This window comes from Fusarium coffeatum (assembly GCF_003316985.1).
Source record: "Fusarium coffeatum strain FIESC_28 chromosome Unknown BRIP53273_contig_175, whole genome shotgun sequence".
Taxonomy (NCBI): Eukaryota; Fungi; Ascomycota; class Sordariomycetes; order Hypocreales; family Nectriaceae; genus Fusarium; species Fusarium coffeatum.
The window spans coordinates 19,956-38,767 of record NW_022157968.1 but is presented as its reverse complement, the minus strand read 5'-3'; the positions used below and the strand labels follow the sequence as shown (position 1 = coordinate 38,767).

General features: G+C 48.1%; 4 protein-coding genes across 4 annotated transcripts; 2 read left to right on the top strand and 2 right to left on the bottom strand.

Moving 5' to 3' along the window:
- Nucleotides 1–3,857: 3,857 nt before the first annotated feature.
- FIESC28_07819 (uncharacterized protein) lies at nt 3,858–5,246 on the top strand (the record flags this gene model as incomplete). Its single annotated transcript, XM_031161959.1, has 3 exons — nt 3,858–4,053; nt 4,133–4,999; nt 5,062–5,246. The coding sequence occupies 3 exons, from the start codon at nt 3,858–3,860 to the stop codon at nt 5,244–5,246; spliced, it is 1,248 nt and encodes a 415-aa protein (XP_031013991.1).
- A 7,049-nt stretch (nt 5,247–12,295) lies between these two features.
- On the bottom strand, nt 12,296–13,024 carry FIESC28_07818 (uncharacterized protein; the record flags this gene model as incomplete). The annotated part of the gene is made up of 1 exon (XM_031161958.1): nt 12,296–13,024. The coding sequence occupies one exon, from the start codon at nt 13,022–13,024 to the stop codon at nt 12,296–12,298; it is 729 nt and encodes a 242-aa protein (XP_031013990.1).
- A 2,055-nt stretch (nt 13,025–15,079) lies between these two features.
- On the top strand, nt 15,080–16,164 carry FIESC28_07817 (uncharacterized protein; the record flags this gene model as incomplete). The annotated part of the gene is made up of 5 exons (XM_031161957.1): nt 15,080–15,297; nt 15,351–15,440; nt 15,495–15,721; nt 15,771–15,955; nt 16,009–16,164. The coding sequence occupies 5 exons, from the start codon at nt 15,080–15,082 to the stop codon at nt 16,162–16,164; spliced, it is 876 nt and encodes a 291-aa protein (XP_031013989.1).
- Nucleotides 16,165–16,886: 722 nt separating this feature from the next.
- Nucleotides 16,887–18,491, bottom strand: FIESC28_07816 (uncharacterized protein; the record flags this gene model as incomplete). Its single annotated transcript, XM_031161956.1, has 1 exon — nt 16,887–18,491. The coding sequence occupies one exon, from the start codon at nt 18,489–18,491 to the stop codon at nt 16,887–16,889; it is 1,605 nt and encodes a 534-aa protein (XP_031013988.1).
- Between the last annotated feature and the right edge of the window lie 321 nt (nt 18,492–18,812).

The window sequence follows — 18,812 nt, the reverse complement described above, 5'->3', positions numbered from 1 at the left end:
CCAGGGCCAGGGCCAGGGCCAGGGCCAGGATCAGGATCAGGATCAGGACCATGACCAGGACTAGGACTAGAACCAGCGCTGACGCTGCAGTTGCTTCTGCAAAAGAGATTGAGATTCAGCATAACATCCCATCCACCCTCGCCCACACTGCTGGGACAAAATCCCAGCAATTCCTTCCAGCCCCAACTGGGGCTGAGTACGTACTCCGTCTTTCGGCGCCCCGATGGCCTTCGGATGTGATATTTGACAGGACGGAGCGGAGAAGAGGCTCAAACGGATGTGGCTGAACTCTTGGAAAGATACGATTGGCGGCAACAGGCCCGGAGACAAAGCGCCATTGGGCGTGCGTGTCTCAACATTAAGATTGATCTAAACTGCGGCAGCACAGAAAAGACACATGTCAAACGGTTTCTGATTTGCAAATCGCGAGGGAAATGAGATGGAGGGGAATGTCAACGGTCTTTGCCTCCTGCTTGAGGAATGCTGATCTGTACCTATGTCACCACCAATTTATTGAATACGATGCCCAGCGGAGCTTCAGTTAATGACTAAACCACTCCTGAGTGAGATAATTACACGGAAGTACCTTTGATGATGATCCGAATTGGGAGGAGAAGTTCCTCTTGGGACTAGAGATGCGCCGGCTTCGCGGCCCGTAGTGGAGAGGAAACTTCAGGCCAGCTCCATACTGCCCGTTGAGGAAAGCCAACGAGCATACTAAATATTTAGGTTGTTTATCCAGGGGTATGGGGATGTACGGAAATACGATCCTGCATAAATAGTGCCGTTACATAAAATGAATTAGGAGCATAAGACCTAATGAAGTAGGGCCACAGGGAGAGGTATGCAACCCGTTTCATCGTAGCGGCTTGGAAGCCTTCCTCTCTTGGAGGAACAGGAACACTAGTTTGTGATGAAATACGTAAGGAGGTACAGTAGATAGAAACTGGAGAAAGACAATGGAATTGATTTTCGAAGGACAAGGACTCAACATGATATGATATGATATTTTTCCCCATTAAATGGCGTTTTGCCTGCCGACCCTGTATGAGGCTGAACAACTCAGCTTTGGCTCTAACACGTAAGTTATGTCCACAATATAGGGATCTTCCAGTGCTCTGCTGTGTTGGGTTGAGACTTGGGTTTAGTTGGGCCGTTTAAGGGTCACTCGCATAGTCTAGTATAGTGCATAATAGCTCATGTTATGATTCATATCAACCATCGCATAAGCATATCGTTGGCTGCCCTGAGAGCCATGGCTGAGATAGAGGCTGACACAAAACCCTTGGACCCTGTTTTTGCTCTTTTCGTGTTTTGCAGCATCGGATAAGGTTTCCAGCGTGTTGCACAGCCCCTTATTTACCCTTTTCACAACTCTATGTATGTACATAGATACTATACTGTACACTGCCATGTGGGTGAGACTGGGCGTCCGGCAGGTACCGTGAACATCCAATAAGTATTCATTCTTATGGAATGAGCTGAGATGAGACTTCGTATGTAACACCAGATCAGAGAGGGTTTAAGAGTTTACTAGAACCTGACACAACATCACCCGCTCGTACTTGGCAACGCCTCTTTTGCACATTTTGAACTCAAGCTTTGCCTTTTCAGAATAATGGGATATTTGTCCATTGCGATTTCCGCCCGAGGGAATTCAGACATGCCGATATTGTCATTCAGCCCGGCCTCCTGAACAGATAGGAGAAGTTGACATGTAACATACTCTGAATATCACTCTCAGACCAGGTACTCACATCTCATCTCTGTCAAACTGTCCTCGTGATGACTTGCCAGGAAACAATGCATGCATTGTAATCTGAGTTATAGGTCACCTGTCGTCAGGGTGTCAGAAGCACTGGCTGCTGAGAGCATAAGAGACGCAATGATTGAGTCACCTTGTGCTAGCTTAGACTAGAACCTGCCTGTCAAGAACCTTGTTGTTAGCCGGCCGGAAATAAGGAAAAAGAGAAAAAGACCCCTGCCTAGTGAACTTAGCTGGGTGAAAACAACGCCGGCGCGGAGGCTAGCCAGGTGGCCCAGTTAGTGAGGGCTATTGAGTTCCGGGAATGGCTTCAACTTTCTGCGCGGAGCGGGGGGAGTTTCTCTACCCTCTTTTTGGCGTTTTACCCTTCTTTCTCTTTCTCTTCCTATCTTGGTGCGCCCGCACAACCGGATTCCAACCAGTCTGTGTGCCCGGCACTTGGTTAAACAGAGTTTGAGCGGACTGTCAGGTTATTGAGCAAACATGCCTTTTTTGGTGAAAACAGTGTGGGAGATTTACTTTTCGCTATGCTACTCGGTATGAGGGAATATTCTATGCAGTTGTGGCAGAATTAGATTGGAATTCGTTTTTGTAAGTTACCATCCGAGTGTAGGAACGTCAGAGAGCTGGGGAGCCGGATAGAATGATATGATATGATGTAGATCCGATGGTCGGCCCAATACTCAAGTTGACAAGTCCGAAATTGTTCGCATTCTCCCAGTTTCTGGGGATATGATATGTAGTATGTTGAACTGATCTACGCCGGGTTCTTTTAGTTCCGAGCTGCAGAGCTGCCGGAAAAACAGGATTAACTCAACAAAAATATAGAGCAGGTGGCCGCATGATCCAAGGCCATGGTCAATCATATTTCATCTTTTCTTCTTCTGCGGTCGTCCCAGGAATGCAGAATACCTGGACCTGCAGCTATGTGTATAATGAGTTGTGATAGTGTTCAATGACGCCAACCAAGGCGGAGGTACAGAAAGAGAAGATGAAAAAAGGAAATACCTACTAACCGCATAAGATAAACGGGGATTACCGTGGTGCAAATGCCTTGTAGAAAGCCCAGCGGAGTGGTCTTGACATTACGAGGGGGGGGGTGGTCTTGCTTTGGTATCCGCAGAGTACAGTAGAGTCGATTCTGTGCAGAAGCACATTGCATTGCATTGCATATGCATGACTATTAGCTAATTAATCACTGCCTCTTTGAGCAGACGGGTGCCAGGATACGGATTCCGTCGTGTAGTGTATCTCGTGGGTGTATCGCTTTCTTAACAAAATGTGATAGATCGTGGGGAAAGAATGCGTGGAATTGGTTGGGTTTTGGACATGAGAGACAGGGACATTACCTGCATTATTAACGGATACTGTATCCGTACCACGAATGGCTCCATCCATTACTGTGGAGATGATCTGAACCTGAACCTGGATCTTGGGGACACTGCAATAAGGTAGGTAAGTAAGAAATGTGAGAATGATAGCTCTCCTGCCTACTAATTATCAACTGCCGAGTTATGCTGTAGAACTGTCAAACTCACAGCGTTAAATTTAACTGCAACGATAATGACTTGACAGCTTGTCATATTCCGCCATGAACCTGAACTAACCCCAACGACTAGACTAGATCTGCTAAGAGCCTTAGAATAAGGTGTACAAGTATCAACACTGTACGTCTGAGCTCAGCACAGTATAGCCTCTATCCGATCACACAGTGTTTCGGTGGCTGTTCTACCCCTGTATCTCTCGTAGCTTCCGATCTTGGCACCCGTTTTCCAGTGGCTTGTGCCTGCTGTAACCATCGCCCACAATGGACAGAGGAGGCCTGTGCGGGTGCAGCAACCGTCAGCCAATGGCAATAACTAAGCCAGCGGCGTTCTTCCGACCATCCTCAATTCGTCTCCACCTTTCCTCTCACATCATCAGCTGAGGAACGGAGTTTCATCAGCCTTCTGGTCTCTGATTTCGACGACTCTTCTCTAATCATATTCGAGTCTATGCCATTCCGGTACTACCCTTCCACCACGTTCGCCGAACTTGCCTTTCCTGTCCTACCTTGCTCCAATGCCAGTGTAGGCAGGTACACTGGGTCGTGATGGCTTCGCTTCCATCCTACCAAGACGCTGTGACCACAGACTGGGCCCGTCTTGTGGTTCCATATATCGACCCAAGAGACTTTGCTGCATTATGCCGGGTAAACCGTCATTTCTGGGAGATATTCGCCCCACGGATATGGGGACGTCTTCCAAGCACGACCTCAGACAGAGTTACTGACAGTGATTCAGAATATGGTAAGCCCGCGCCAACTGACCAGTGCGACAAGTCACAGTAGCCTCCTTTTCTCAATCATATGCTGATGATTCTTACCAGATCTCGACTGGCTAGTTGGGTCCGTCTTGGGCCAGCTGAGCTGGACACGACCCGAAACAGCAAGTCTTGTTCGAGTATTGGACCTTCGCTCTATCAGGGGTACTTACTCTCTCAGCATGAGCAATAGCTTCAATGCCAGGTTGAGAAATGCTATCAAATACTTGCCCAATTTGAACTGTGTTCTCATAGATGGCCACGTGGAGCTCGACCCTTCCGAGTTCCTACCCGAAGCTGGCCAGCAGATCCAGTTATTGAGTATGGCGAATTGTCCCCTCTCATTACCTGCCAGGTTTATCTCCTCTCATCGAGGGCTGGTGTATCTAGACCTTTCTCGCGTCCCGAGTTCTGTTCGCCCCCTTTTTCAAATCGGAGCTCTACCAGAGCTCCGCATACTCAAGCTACAAGGCAAGGAGGTTGATGATGCGATGGTCAAGAGTTTAGCCAGTCACTTTGTCACTCGTCTCTGGAGCTTAGACTTCACGGACAACAAACTAACAGATCAAGCCCTTGATCATGTAGGGGCTCACTGCTTGTGGTCAACCGATTTACGGTCGGATGCCAACTTCGACGTTGAGGGTAAGCTGGAATTCGGAAGCGCATCCCCTACTTGCGGAACCCCCATTCGCATCATTGAGTCTGAGTGGAGTGGCTCCTTCACCCATCCAAATCGACACCTAGCAGATGCGCCGTCATATGATCTTCATGATACAATGCCACAAGAATATATGTACAAAAGACTGGATGGAAGAAGCCGCATCAAATGTGACTCGGCAGACGCCGTGTACCGGGGTCTTCGTGGCGAAGACCCCTATCTCCTACCATCTAACTTCCAGTCTTCTCAAGGGTTGACGCATCTGAACCTGTCTGGTAATCAAGTCTCGTCCTTTGGAGTTGAGAAGCTGTTGAAACTTTGCCGTGGACATCTGCAGCAGTTCACCTGCAACTCAATGTTGCTTTTTCCTCCATCAAAGGCAGTCGCCGCGGCATGGCCGAAGATGGTAAAACTTCACGGCTTTTATTCCGCATGGACCCTACGACCCTTGCTTTCATCCAACCTCAGGGTGTTGAAATTGCATCATTCTGTCGTAACTCAAATCCCTACCCTGGAGACTGACGGACTGTCAGCTATGGCTCGATTATACATTTGCGAGAATTCAATACTGCCCCGGGCTAAGAAGATGTTCCATGAGGCTTTCGTTCCTGATATGAACCCACGGATAGAATCTCTAACCCTTACATGTATTCCACGACGCTCAAGTGGCCCGTTGATCAGTGGCCTGATATCTTTCTTGAAGCTGCTGGCCACTCAAGAACGTGCGATTTCCAATATATCATCGCGGCGGGGTCCCAGGCCCTTGGCTGGGCTCCGTCACCTCCGGCTAGAATTTGAGCCTGACCCGTACGAAGAAGATTCATACATCGTGGAGGACGTTGACGCTGAAGCACTACTAAACTCTGGAGACACGGGGTTCAGCTTCTTTGACAATGAGTCTAAGCAGGCACGCCCGCATCCCGCCTCACCCGCAAATTCAATCTATAACTCAGGTTTAAGGGGGCCCTTGTCTTCCCAAAACGACCTGAACCAGCTCGAAACGAGCCACTTGGATGTTAGCATATGGATGGATGGAAAGTCAACCAGCATCCGAGTTTGGATAGGCCCCAGGGATGGCAAGGACCCTGTCCTTCGTGACTATAGAAAACTTGTTCTGCACCACCAAGTGCACGATGGTATCGGACCGGCTTCACCTGCTCAGGTACAGGTGGGCGTCCCCTCCACAGAATTAGTCTTTCACACAGCGTGGTGCATGGCGATAATGCCCACTGAGGTGAAAGAGCCTCCGCTAGCTGAGTTAAAGGGAATGCGAGACGTGCTAACTGACCTAAAACGTTTTCGTTTGGGGGGAAGGGCAAGTTATCTCAGCATGCAAAAGGAGTTCGGCAGTAGAATAGTACCCCCTGGTCCGCCGCACGATTTCTGGTTAGGGAAGTTGGAAGTTGCGACCCAGCAAGCGTCATCGCGGGGGGGAAAGCCTAACTATTGGCGATAGAGCAGCACAAGACTGATCTTCGTAATCCTTCGAGAATCGGAGAGTATTGCTTTACTACGGAGAGTTTAAGCTTACTTGACGGAGAATATCCCTCTAAACTGGTGACCTCATGAACTTGAGGATTCTGCAGAGATTTGTTCCGGGCATTCAGACCTCACTTTCAACGCTCAAATGTCGACTGATATCATCTGTCAACCATAGGCAGAATGGTGGTGTGCTTCGTATCGCCAGTAATCCGTTCCTCGAACAGCGGGTCTCTGACAAACTCAGCGTAGGGATCCGGATGCAGTCCGCTGATCCTGAGTTTACAGGTCACCTTGATGTCGCATCTTTTCTAGACTTGCGCTTTGATGCTGTCCGAATTATCCCCTCAGAGTGACTGATATACCGGACCGTCGGGCGTGTCTGTTCTTTCAGTGCAATCCAAACTAGGACCAATATTGATATTCGGCTGCTAGCCGAGGTATGCAGACCAAGACATCAACACTGTCTTCGCTGACGCTACAGATACAGTTAGCAACGTCACATGGCTAATGCCGCGTTCCAAGGTAGGTAATAGGAAAGACTTTTGTCTTTTGATGATACATCCGGTGCTCTGCACAGGCCACAGGGCAAAGTCCCACCAATTTGGCCCTGCGTCTGGAACCTCAGCTGACAGTTCGCCTATTTATGTACACTCGGACCTTTTTTCTTTTCTTTTTTTTACATGCTCAAGTTTAACTTGGACATGGTCAACTCATTCTCCTGCATAGCATTCGTCGTCTTGTCTTGGATAAGTTACGTGGACGTTGATAGAGTTCGTGGCGTCTTTAGCTTGGCGCGGCATATGCTGGCGATCATTCCAAAAAGCGTTAAAGAACGGCTGATAAGGGGACGTTGCATGCTACCAGTCAAGCCGCGCTGCCCTAATGTTCGACCAAGGTCCGAGCTCAATTTGAGTGCTGGTCTAGGACCAGATTATGCTCTGGACTTCAAGTTTACTAAGTCGACATCCCGCTCTCTTCATGTCATCAGAGCTACTGAGTAGGAAAAGCTTTAAGTCAGAGGGGTTCAATACGAGATATCCTCGTCCTTGCTGCTCCCTTGAAGCTAGCGTTCAGCGACCCGAACCGTTTCGTTAGCTCGAAGAACAGGGACTCCCGAAGGGCTAGACTTCCTGAAAAGGCAAAGAGGCCGAAATTTGACGAATAGTCTGGCCTTTTTCGGCTATTTGCCAAGGCCTCATTCGTCGAAAGAGTTCCTGGCCTAGACAAGTCCAGCTTTCTAGTCTAGGCAATGCGCAAAAAAGGGTATTAGGTTGGAAACATGGCATGGCATGGCATGGCGGCATCTATCGAATAGATCTGGATTTGTCCCGTGTTCCACACGCTCGGATGCCGCGCGACATAACATGACGGCAGATGCCAGATTGCGGGATGAAGTGAGGTGCTAGATCGAAGCAGAAACCGGGGATCTCTTCTAGGTATCGCTTCATGGTACTGTACCCAAAGAGAGAGGGCGTGTCAAGCTACATTGCAAAGTACATGTAAATCTGGTTGCGCTATTTACAGTACAGCTGAATGAAGGGATGAAAGGCCGCAGTAGATGGTACGATTCGCTACAGTTGAATGCTACAATGATCGGAGAGCTATGAGGGGGTCCTCCGCTTGCCTCTCCCCTGAAGATGTACGTAGTATTGGTCCCAGGGGGCTGGGTTGGGCTGGGATGGACTCGGCCACTCCCGTTCCTTGCTCACATGGCGGCGTTTTTAGTGCTCCGGACTCTCGGGTTCTCGTTTGTTTTGATACCAGCAAAGTCTTTTCTTCTCTCTAGTTTGTTTGTTTCCCCTGTATCCTTGGTTATATTTCTGTTTGTTAGGCCTTACGAAGCATCCGATAAGTTTGCAAGGAATGAATTATTGAAGAAATGAATGGAGCTAGGCAAGAAAGACCAAGGAAGTCATCGCACATGGGTCGAGAGCGACGTTCTTTTGTCGACAGCGCTTTGAACATGGTTGTGGAGTGCCACGAGTATCACTAGGTTGCTTTTAGAATTATGGCCTGTTTAATTGTCTCTGCCCAGACTTGAGTGCCGAAGAACCGAGCAAGCAGGTTGAGTTGACCCCTAGGTTTTATCAACCTGACATCCACAGCATTTTTTCTTAGCTGCGGCTATTGATGGAATTTCCAAAGGATCATACCTAAAGGGAGGGGCCGTAGACCGTTTAAGTTAGCGGGCCAACATAGAGTTGGGCGACGGCGTTTGCAATATCAAACGCCGACGGTATTTCAGATGCCGACAGTATTATTTTGGGATGTAGGGTAGATAGTTTGACTATAGTTGATGCTATAGGTAGTTGTTTTGTGATACTTGGGTTATGTCTGTGCATTTATGAAGATATCCAGGGTAGCTAGTATTTTAACGACTTCGACTGGATATCATACTTGGGAGCTACAATTGTAATCAGCCTTGGTTAGCATGAGGGTGATTAATTGTGTTACAGTTGTCTGTTATGTAGCATATACAGGAGTCTGGGCTCGGGAACTGCTGGCCAGCATAACCATAGAATCCGAAACGAGGGGATATTTCGACGAGGGAATGTGATTTCTGAGGAAGAACTTGGAATATAGATTCTACAGTACTATTTGAACCCGATGGTTATAAATCATTGATTCAAGATACGCCGGAAATATAATCTGGGGTTGATATCAGAGATTGGGATGAAGATGATATGTTCTTCTCCTAGCTCACTTCGTTGTACGAAAGCTCCAGTTGCACATGCCTCTATTATGAGTTAGACCAGCAGCTAATAGAAGGGTGTTGTAAGAATAGTGATAACTACGACCAGTGCCCGGTGTTGTCGCCAAGTTGAACAGTGGAGGTCTATGTGACTTTCCATGCCTTGTTTTGTTGATAAGTTTGATGTTAATGAGACGCAGACTCGTCGAGGCCCCAATCTTATAGTCCAGTAGACTGAGGATAGAATACCTTCTTTTATTCTTCTCTCTTGTAGTTTAAGGTTGATTGTCTTGTTCTAGTCTAATAACTTTGAGGGCTGACTGTTGAGAGAAACTTGACTGATGGCATGCGACCGAGATACCCTGTCGTCTCCTGGGTCTCATATTGTCATACCTGTCTATATATACCTGGCCTAATGCTGGTGGTGCGATGCGGCGAACCGTTTTTATTGTCTTCATCGCAACTGGGCAGATCTGGTTGGGGTGATGAGAAATGGTGGCATTCAAGGCCAAGCTGTCCCAAGCCAAGGTTTCAGGCGGTTGATATATCCAACAGTATCGTGTCTTATTACAAATCTCTCTCAATGCCATAGCATCGATTATCTGGACCTATAACACACTTCTATCCTGACTGTCATGCTAAAGAGTGCGCCCAGGCAGTGACATATACCCTAGACAAGGCTGGGGACTCTACGCGACAGCTGAATGAGCGTATCTTTGGTGATATATAGTATGAGAGAGGAGTGATAAGGAGGGTATAGATGGACACATATTCTCCCCTCACTTTGCGTTACTTGAGTGAGATTGGATGTGTTGTTTAGTCTACCCAAGCTGACATGTTATTTGGCTGCATCCCACCGTATGTACCGACCTAGCAATTAGATGTGATAATTATGTAGTGTAGAGGAAGCTCATCAACCCACATTGGTTGATTATTGATTCGTCGAGATTCGAATGACGTTGTGTTGGAGAACATAGCCCTATCAAGAATAAGTAATGTCTGGTGTCTTGATGGTTTTGTAGAAAAAGGGTGGTTCTTATATACGACAGAAACCCAATAGAAGTGCTTCGAAACCGACTATAGCGTAGGATATCAATGCAGAATACTTTTCGGAACACCCATTTATATAGTCAGTTATAGTAAGAAATACAGGTCAACTAACACCATCCAAATTCCAGATCTGCAGTTCGGTGTTTATCTTCCTTCTCAGACACCATCACATGGTAGTAAAGTCAGCGCTAAACGAATCAACACCAACTCGAATGGATAAACGCCAAGACATTATCTCTTTCAGCTGCTTCATAGGACCAGTTTGAGTGGACAGTAAGCGCGTGATCTGACTGTATCATCTTCCTGCATAGAGATAGGCTCCTTGGCCATCCAATGCTGACGCGACATGTTTTGCTTCGACCAACACCAACACCAAATCAGGCTGTAGCCCATTTCGGTTTTCCCGAACAAACAACCGGTAATCAGAGGGTAAAAAAAGATGGAAGATGACGATGGAGTCAGAAATCTTACGTGTGAACCATCGCTTAAAGATACGCGTTTCCCTCATGTCTCGGATTTGTTTTTTATGATCCATGAGACATTTAGAGGCAGGACAACCATTTTGAAAATATGCAGTGTCTTGTTAAGGTTGTTGAAAACACTTTGTTGCAGTTTTGCTGCGAGATTTGGACTATGGATGATGAATATTCACAAAGTGACTCGACAAGAGAAGAGCCGAAAGACGTACACAAACGAACTCCAGCTCAACCTACTCAGAAGAAGATACTTGGCGACTCCAGGGAGGTTGTCTCAAACACCAACAACAACCTTCTCCGTCTCCCAGCAGAACTCCAAACAATAATCTTCCAAAACCTCACATTCGGCGAAGTCGAGTCTCTGCGCCGCACGTGTCGAGCTCTCCGATATAGCATTGACAAATCCTTCTTACGGTTCATATTTCCTGATATAAAAGTCGAGCTACTATCTACATGCTACCAATGTCTACGTCACGATCCAGAGAGGGAGAGTCTTATCAAAGCAAGCAAGTCAGATGCGCGATATCCCTTGGCGAACGAGTGTATTGATTGCGTCGCTTCAAGAGGGGGATTCTTCGTTGGTCGCGCATATACACTAGGATCACTTGCGACGGTTTGTGTATGTCGATATTGTGGGTTGCCTGTTACCGAGGATGCGGCATGGAAGGAATATGAGTTCCATCGGAGGTGTTATAGACGGTACCGCGTGATACTGCTCTATTACTTTCTCGGAGGGTTTGCGCAGAGTACGATTAGTGTTGCTGCATCGGCGCTTTGTTGGAGGTATTATAAGGGTGAGACGATGATTATCACACCCACGATTGTAAGTGCACGATACTCGATCTGAAGAGTCATATACTGACGGTTCTAGATCAACTTCTTGATGAGTTGTTGGGCGTTTTGTCTGAATATAACAAGGGGTGTTGAGTTGAGGACGTATCACTGGTCTTTACTCCTCGAGATGGGTATACTGGGACTTTGGATGCCTCCTCTGAACGGTGTTGTCACGGTAATGACACAAAGGGCTGAAGGACCGTATCGCTCGGATGTTGCAACAGTCTTTTTCATTGCTTCTAATGTGTAAGTCAAACCACCGGTCCTTCTGTGTAATCAAGTAGACTAACCAAAGCAGCATCTTCCGGTCACTTAACATCCTCGGAAACGCTTTCTTAGTATTTGACTACCAGCTCTGGCGTCGCTACCAGCCGAAGCAATCGACGTTCCGTCATGTTCTCAATAGAGTGGCTACTTATCTGATATTCTGGACATATCCACCGAGCATTGAGCAGAAGTTTCCAGGGAAATGGTGGCTTGCGAGACAGGACCTTCCTTCACGTTCAGTACGAGGATGAAACAAGCAAGATTCACGGTGGAGATTAACGAGAACACGAAACGAGGATAGTCTGGGTTACGGATAACAGGACATGGGAGTCTGGGGTAGTTCCGGAGACATGGAGACTTGGCGGTGAGAATGTTTATTGTCCGCAGCTCTGGTACACGATCTCCTTTTACTTGACAATACATTCAGATCTAGACTAAATCTAGACTCTAGTATCATTTGTCGGTACATGAGTTGCTTGCTATCTGGGGTAAAGCTTGGTCATGCAGGTCATCCAGGTACTGCAGATCAGCTTCAACTTCAGCTCAACAAACTCGTCCATGTGTCCACAGGAGGTTGATCTCCGCGACTAGATACATGCTCAGCAGCTTTGGCTAAATCCAATAAGTCTCTATGGACCTGTTGCACCGTAGTGACCAACACTCAGACCTCTCAATGGAAATTACGTCTTGTTCAGAGGCAACTCACTATGCGTTTTGATCATTTCCAAACTCCGCTATGATTACTCGGTACAAAGTCTCATTCCTATTCCTTAGTTAGGTCCCTTCTTAGTCGTCGTTTCAGTATGATTGCTCGCAACCCTAGGATCGCGGAACCCTTGGCTCTGGTCACCCTTCTCAGCAACATTGCCTCCCCCCTGTCCAAAAGCACCCTGAAGTGATTGCGAAGCAGAATCGCCACCGCCGCCGCTGCTCTTTCTGCTATCGTCACCACCAGACTTGGAAACGCGTGGCTGCTGTTGATCGTGGTGCGTCGTGTCTTTCTTGGAAGGCGTGCCGTCGAGGTTGCTAGCAACGCGTGTATCCTTAGGCTCCTGTCCCTTTCCGCCATCAGTCTTGGAACCACCAGTGCCAAAGAGTCCGCCTAGGAAGCCACTACCTGACTTGGAGGGACTGGACGTGCCAGGGTTCTCCTTGGCCGTCATCTCGACCGAGGTGCGCACATTGGAGCCACCTCCACCGACGCCGCCTCCTACTCCGCCGCTAGGGAGCTTCTCGAGAGGCGCTGTAGTGTTCTCCTTGCGCCGAGAGTTGGCGTGGCTCAGCTCGTGACCTCCTGTCACGGCATTGCCTCCAATGCCTGCGCCGCTGAGACCTTCTGCCTTTTTGGCCTCGGCGCGGCCTTTGCGATCTTGCTCAGGGGTGGTTTCGGGCTTGGAGCGGCCCATGTAGAAGACTCCTGCGCCGAGGGCGGCGATACCTGCTGTGATTGGGACTGCGAGAGAGCCCTGTTGGCCGGCGCCGAAGGCTTGCTTAACCATTGTGATGTTTTGATAGTATTATAGGATGCTTTGGTAGTATTAAGTGATGTTTTGACAATGAGTAGAGGTCGTGATAGGATCAATTGACAATTGTTACTTGACAAGAATGAATTCTAAAGCTCTCAATATTTTCTATGTCTCTAATCATAACATGGCTGTGACGTCGTTGATATGGTCATGACGGATTGGCTACTCATGATGACAGCATAGATGTGTAAGTGGTAGCCATAAACAGCAAGAGCTTCAAGGACCGGAATAAGCTAAGACCGATATCTTATCAATCCGAGGAAGAAGTAAGCTAGGTATAAGACATTCAATCGCGATGAAGCAATTAAAATGCGATTCAATAGTCAATCATCATGAGGGACTCAATGGAGTCGAGGTTGAATAATATGAAGCTTCTCCAGAAACTTGTGGGCCAAAGATTGTCAATGACGACTTGAGTTGGTGGTTATTCTTATTTATTCACTGACCAATGAAACTCACTTCTCGGATTATAGTTGATCCATACCCCGGATTAGACCCCAGTCTCCAAGTACCGATCACAGACACTTTTTAGTGCAGGTCTAAAAGGCGGAGCCGCGATTTAGGCTGCAGACTACTAGAAGACTCGGAGCCGCAGTCAAAACACTCAATTCCAATGGTTGACTTCCCCTCATTAGAGGAGATGCAGGGATTGGATTGGGGACAAGACACAGAATCTGGGGCAATGGCTGGGGAAAAGGAATTGACCTGATGGTGATCAAAGAGGGCATGGACTGTACTTTTGTTAATTGATTATCACCAACACGAGGCAGTCTATATCGTTCGGTATATTGCAGGTGATTTGGAAAAGAGGCACAGTCATTGAGAGTTACTCTTGCGGCCGTTATGGAGCTCATCTATATAGATACTGCACTGGAACGCATCATTATCAACACATCAACCTGCTATCCCGCCACGTTGTAACCACACAAACTTCAACTCCTCATTCTTTGTACATCTAATATCCACTCCTTGACAGCGGATCCGAAGGTCTGCTTGACCTTGTACATATGTACATCAACAGTAGCGTAGGATAGACTACCTACCACCCTTCACGGTAGCTCTACAAGTCCGGGGCCCCGACGATCTTTAATACGGATACAGACAGTTTACTGCTGTTCCCCAGATTTGGCGTTTCTTTTTCCTGGTCATGTGCTTGCCAAAACATCTGTTCGCTTGCCTTTTGTCTGTGTGTTTCCCCTCACGAATGTCTGAGCACCTCACTCGGCTGGCCGGAGAATAATTGACTTGTCAAATGTTTGATTGAACTTGTACCTGTTTAGCAATTGATTTGCAGAGAATCCCCAACCAAGCGTTCTTTCCCAGTATAATAAACAATAACGGTGAGACCAGGGACAACTCCCTGTATTCTTCAACCGGGCGAAGGGATCGTGTGGAGATGGGATCTGAACTCCAAACTCTCCCCCGCAACGTAGGTTATGAATGCAACGGTTTGTCTGCATAGCAACGCAGCTGTACAGCCTGGGGCAGCCTTATTGTAAGTGGCTGAAGTTGAATAGTCGTAGTGGAATGTGCCGTTGGAAACCCGTGTTAGTACAAGACGTGCCATGCATAGCTTGTCTACCATTATTCTCCAATACTATTAAATGCAAGCACGGATGGCACGGCGCCAAGGTAGGCAACGGACAGGCGGCTGATCGTCCCCCTCTCAAGACTAGTCTAGTCCAGTGTGGTCTATCGCAAATACAAACTCGTCAGTCTCATCTACCGTTACAGTTGTTCCTCTTCTCCTAGTGGTGGAGATCTCCAAGACCTGGGGAAACTGTTGCATGGGCGCCGGATCAAAGGGTGGCGCGCCCCTGGTCTGGGGGAGGACAAGGATTCTGAATCTCCAAGCTTATGTGTTAGGTAGAATAACTATATAGGAGAAGCTATGGCCTGATTGTCTGTCCCTGTTCCATGTCCATCTAACCAAGCACTAACTTGTCTCACTCAACTTTCTCTCTATTATACCAAGATACCCTCATAGCTTCCTGTTCTATCCCCTCGATCACCCTGGACGAAATCACAATGGCCGCTACTACCGAGCACAGCGAGCAATTCAGCGAGAAGCACGATGGTCTCAACGGTAACTTCGACCCTGAGGCTCAGCGTCTCGAGGCATTGAGTCAGTTTCGAACAGCCCAAAGTGTTCAGATGAGCCCCGAGCTGTTTGAGAAGTTGTACCTCTCGCCTATGAACAAGGTAAAGGGCGAACTTCGACAGACCTTTGCCAACCCAACACCTATGTACGATACCTCCAACCCAGTCCAACATTAATCCCTTGCTGATAAGTCTCTAGTGCTCTTGTTGGCTTTTTACTCGCTTTCACGCCTCTGACCTGTGATCTTATGGGCTGGCGAGGCGCTGGCGGCAGTGGTGCTGCTTCCAAGTAAGCTCTCAACTGTTATCCCTTATCTACGGAACTCTCTAACATGGTACCCAGCGCTGTTTACATGTTTATGGGAGGTCTTCTCATGATCATCGGCGGTGTTCTCGAATGGGTCCTCGGTAACAGCTACCCAGCCTGCGTCTTCTGCTCCTTCGGCGGTTTCTGGTTCTCTTATGGTGGCAGTCTCATCCCTGCTTTTGCTGCCTACGCCTCTTACGCTCCCGCCGACGCCGAATCTGCCTCTGAAGGTCTTGCTACTCAAGGTTTCAACGCTAGTTTTGGTAAGTAAATACCTATGATAGAACGGGACAATGGCTCATATCTCTATAGCATTCTGGCTGCTCTTTATGGGTGTCTTGTCCTTCATCTTCTTCCTCTGCGCCCTCCGAACAAACATCGTCTTCGTCATGATCTTCTTCAGCTTGACATTCTGCTTCCTTCTCATCACTGCTGCCTTTTGGGCTCTTGCTGAGGATTTTACCGGCAACGCTGTGCTCGCACAGAAGCTTCTTAAGGTAAGCCTCTCATCCCTTCCCACTGTTTGAATAGACAGCTAACTCTACAACAGGCTGGTGGCGCTTTTGGATTCGTCACATGCATGTCAGGCTGGTACATCCTCATTGCTGTTCTCTTCGCTATTGTCGACTTCCCTATTCAAATTCCTGTTGGCGACTTGTCTACTGTTATCAAGGGACACAGCGAGAGGAAGGCCCGTCGTGCATAATCTGGGAGAAGTAATGTGGGGAAGGGGCCGAAAAGATGATACGAATGATTGAGCATTTCCTTAATGGCGTTGATCATGGCTTTGAGTTAGTCAACAGTTGGATATGGGTGGCTTCTGGTCTGATGCTAGATTTTAAGGGATCGAACTTCACTTACCTAGTTATTACCTGTTTATTGGCATGGAGTATAAACTCCACAGGCAAAATATACCATGTTTCCTTCGATATAATTACGCAAATACCTCTGCTACCGAAGTGCAAACATAAGATAAAATTACCAAGAAATAGAACACCCATAACCTATAGATGAATACAATAAAAAGATCAAAAGAGATATCAGTTTTAGCCGGACAAGAGCTTATACGATTGTCTCAACAACACCGCAAAAACAAAAAAACCAACGACGCAGGCCTGATTCGAACAGACGCCTCCGAAGAGAATAGATTTCTAGTCTATCGCGTTAGACCACTCCGCCACTGCGCCTCCTCATTGGATGAAAGAAACGTTGTCATGAAGCATCAAGTAGCAAAGAATGACAGATTGCCGGGCCCTTAGAGCGTAAATGATAGAATCAATCGGTCACTTCTTTTTGATGTTCTAAGGCTTGACGAAGCTGTCCGGTAGGTAAGTTGTAGCTTCCCCTAGCAAGCAAACTTCTCCAATTCTAATGGTCTAAAATGTATATTTTATTGATTTCCTGAGTTCTTCATGCCACTATTTTGTATTACAAGAATTCCTTAATAGCCTCCCAGAAAGCCTGAGGGTTCTCAGACATGGGCAAGTGACCGGTTTGAGGAACGAGCTTCAGTTCAGCGCCCTTATCTCCGAGAAGTCCTCTGCTCGCATCCATAGCCTTGGGAAGAGCACCCTTCGCATCCTCCTCTCCGGCCACAAACAAACCGCGGACCTTGCATCCGCCCATTTTGGGCTTGAGATCGTAGTTCCATAGAGCTGTGTTGCTGTACTTGAAGCCCTCAACATTGTTGGTAGCCACCATATCAACCATCCACTTGACAGTCTCGGCATTGGTGGAGGGGTGGAACCAGCGCTGCACGGTTTGTTCAGCAAGCTTCTTAATTCCCTTACCGCCGTCTTCCTCAGCCATAGCTGTGCGGTCCTTCCAAGCCTGTGTGTTTGCGTCGCTTGACGTGGGGTTGAAGTCGCAAGCGACGAACTGCTGGAGCAGCTCGGGATACTTGATGGCGAAGTTTAGGGTAGTAACGCCGCCCATTGAAACACCGATGAGTGTGTGAAGTTTTGTGATACGGAAAGCATCAAGCACAGTCTTCAGATCATCGGCTAATTGGTCAATGGTGGCGGCAACAGGAGGTTGAGGTACGGCATGTCGGCCACGGGTATCATATCGGAGAATACGCAGATCAGGTCGCTCGCGCTTGAGGATTTCCACAAAAGGGTCCCACATGTGCAATGAAGTCAAAAGCGAATTGCAGAATGCGACAGTGGGAGCCTTGGGATCGGGGTTACCCTCCAAGCGAAAGGGGATATTCAAAGAATCTGAGGTTGTAATAAATGAGTCAATAGCAGCGTTGGGCCCAGGTGTCGTTGACTGCCTGGAATCAGGCGAGGTAAAAGCAGCTGTGGATGGAAGCTTCGATAGAGAATGGAGCTCCCGGGGAGCTGGACCAAAGACATAGAACAGCGAGTATGTTCGTCGTCCTTTAGAAGCGACAAACTTGTCAAAGATTTCGGTGCGCCAAGGAGTATCCATGGACGCCTTGTGCGCCTCTCCACCTTGGCCATTCTCCTTAGCATATTCATGAAGCGCAAGGAAGGTGGTCTTGGCCTGTCCCTCAAGATACGAAGTCTTGAAGACTCGAGAGCGCAACCACCCTGGGATCTTGGCCAACATGGGGACGTGCTCCTCGACTAACCACTTTTGATAGCCCTCTTCAGCTCCCTCGGTGTCGTTCAGGTCAATTGTGACGGCAGTAAGCTGGTGACCTTCGGCCTGCTCGTCCGACAACTTCTCGAAAGGCGTAAACTGCGAGGATGCGTGGGTGTGAACCAAGTCCCAGAAATATCGCTTGACGTCGACTTGCCCAATGGTCTCGGCTTCTCGAGGAGATCGGTTTGCACGCAGTGTGAGGTACGTCTCGGTTTCGAGCAGTGACATGTCCGTCACATCATACGAGGCGAGGTATTCAGGCTCCTGACTATCAGTTGCCTTATATCGAAGACCGTTGGCGAAGATCTGAGGAATGCGCAGACGGGTTGGGCCGTGCTCGTTGTTATACCATTCATGGAATTGGTCTAGAGACAGCCCAGGCTTGGGCTGCATCGTGACGTAAAGGGAACCGGGAGGAGACATGATGGCTGATGATGCGAATTGGTAGCTTGAATTGAGAACCAAGAAGCTCAATGAGTGGTATCTCAGTAGTTATAAAACACCCTCAGGGCTTCCGGAAGAACGATTTACATGATGGTAGGTGGAGCGGGATTCGGCCGTGAAAGTCATCGGCTCGGCAGATAGAATCGGGAACGCAGAAATGCGGGAGCTCACGGAGGTGGGCTGGCTTGGGGTGTAAACATTTACCCCGCCACTCACCGACGCACACCGAAACAGTCACCGAAATCAAGGGTCCACACCGAGAGACAGCTACCGGCAGGAGCGAACGACTTGAGTAAGAAG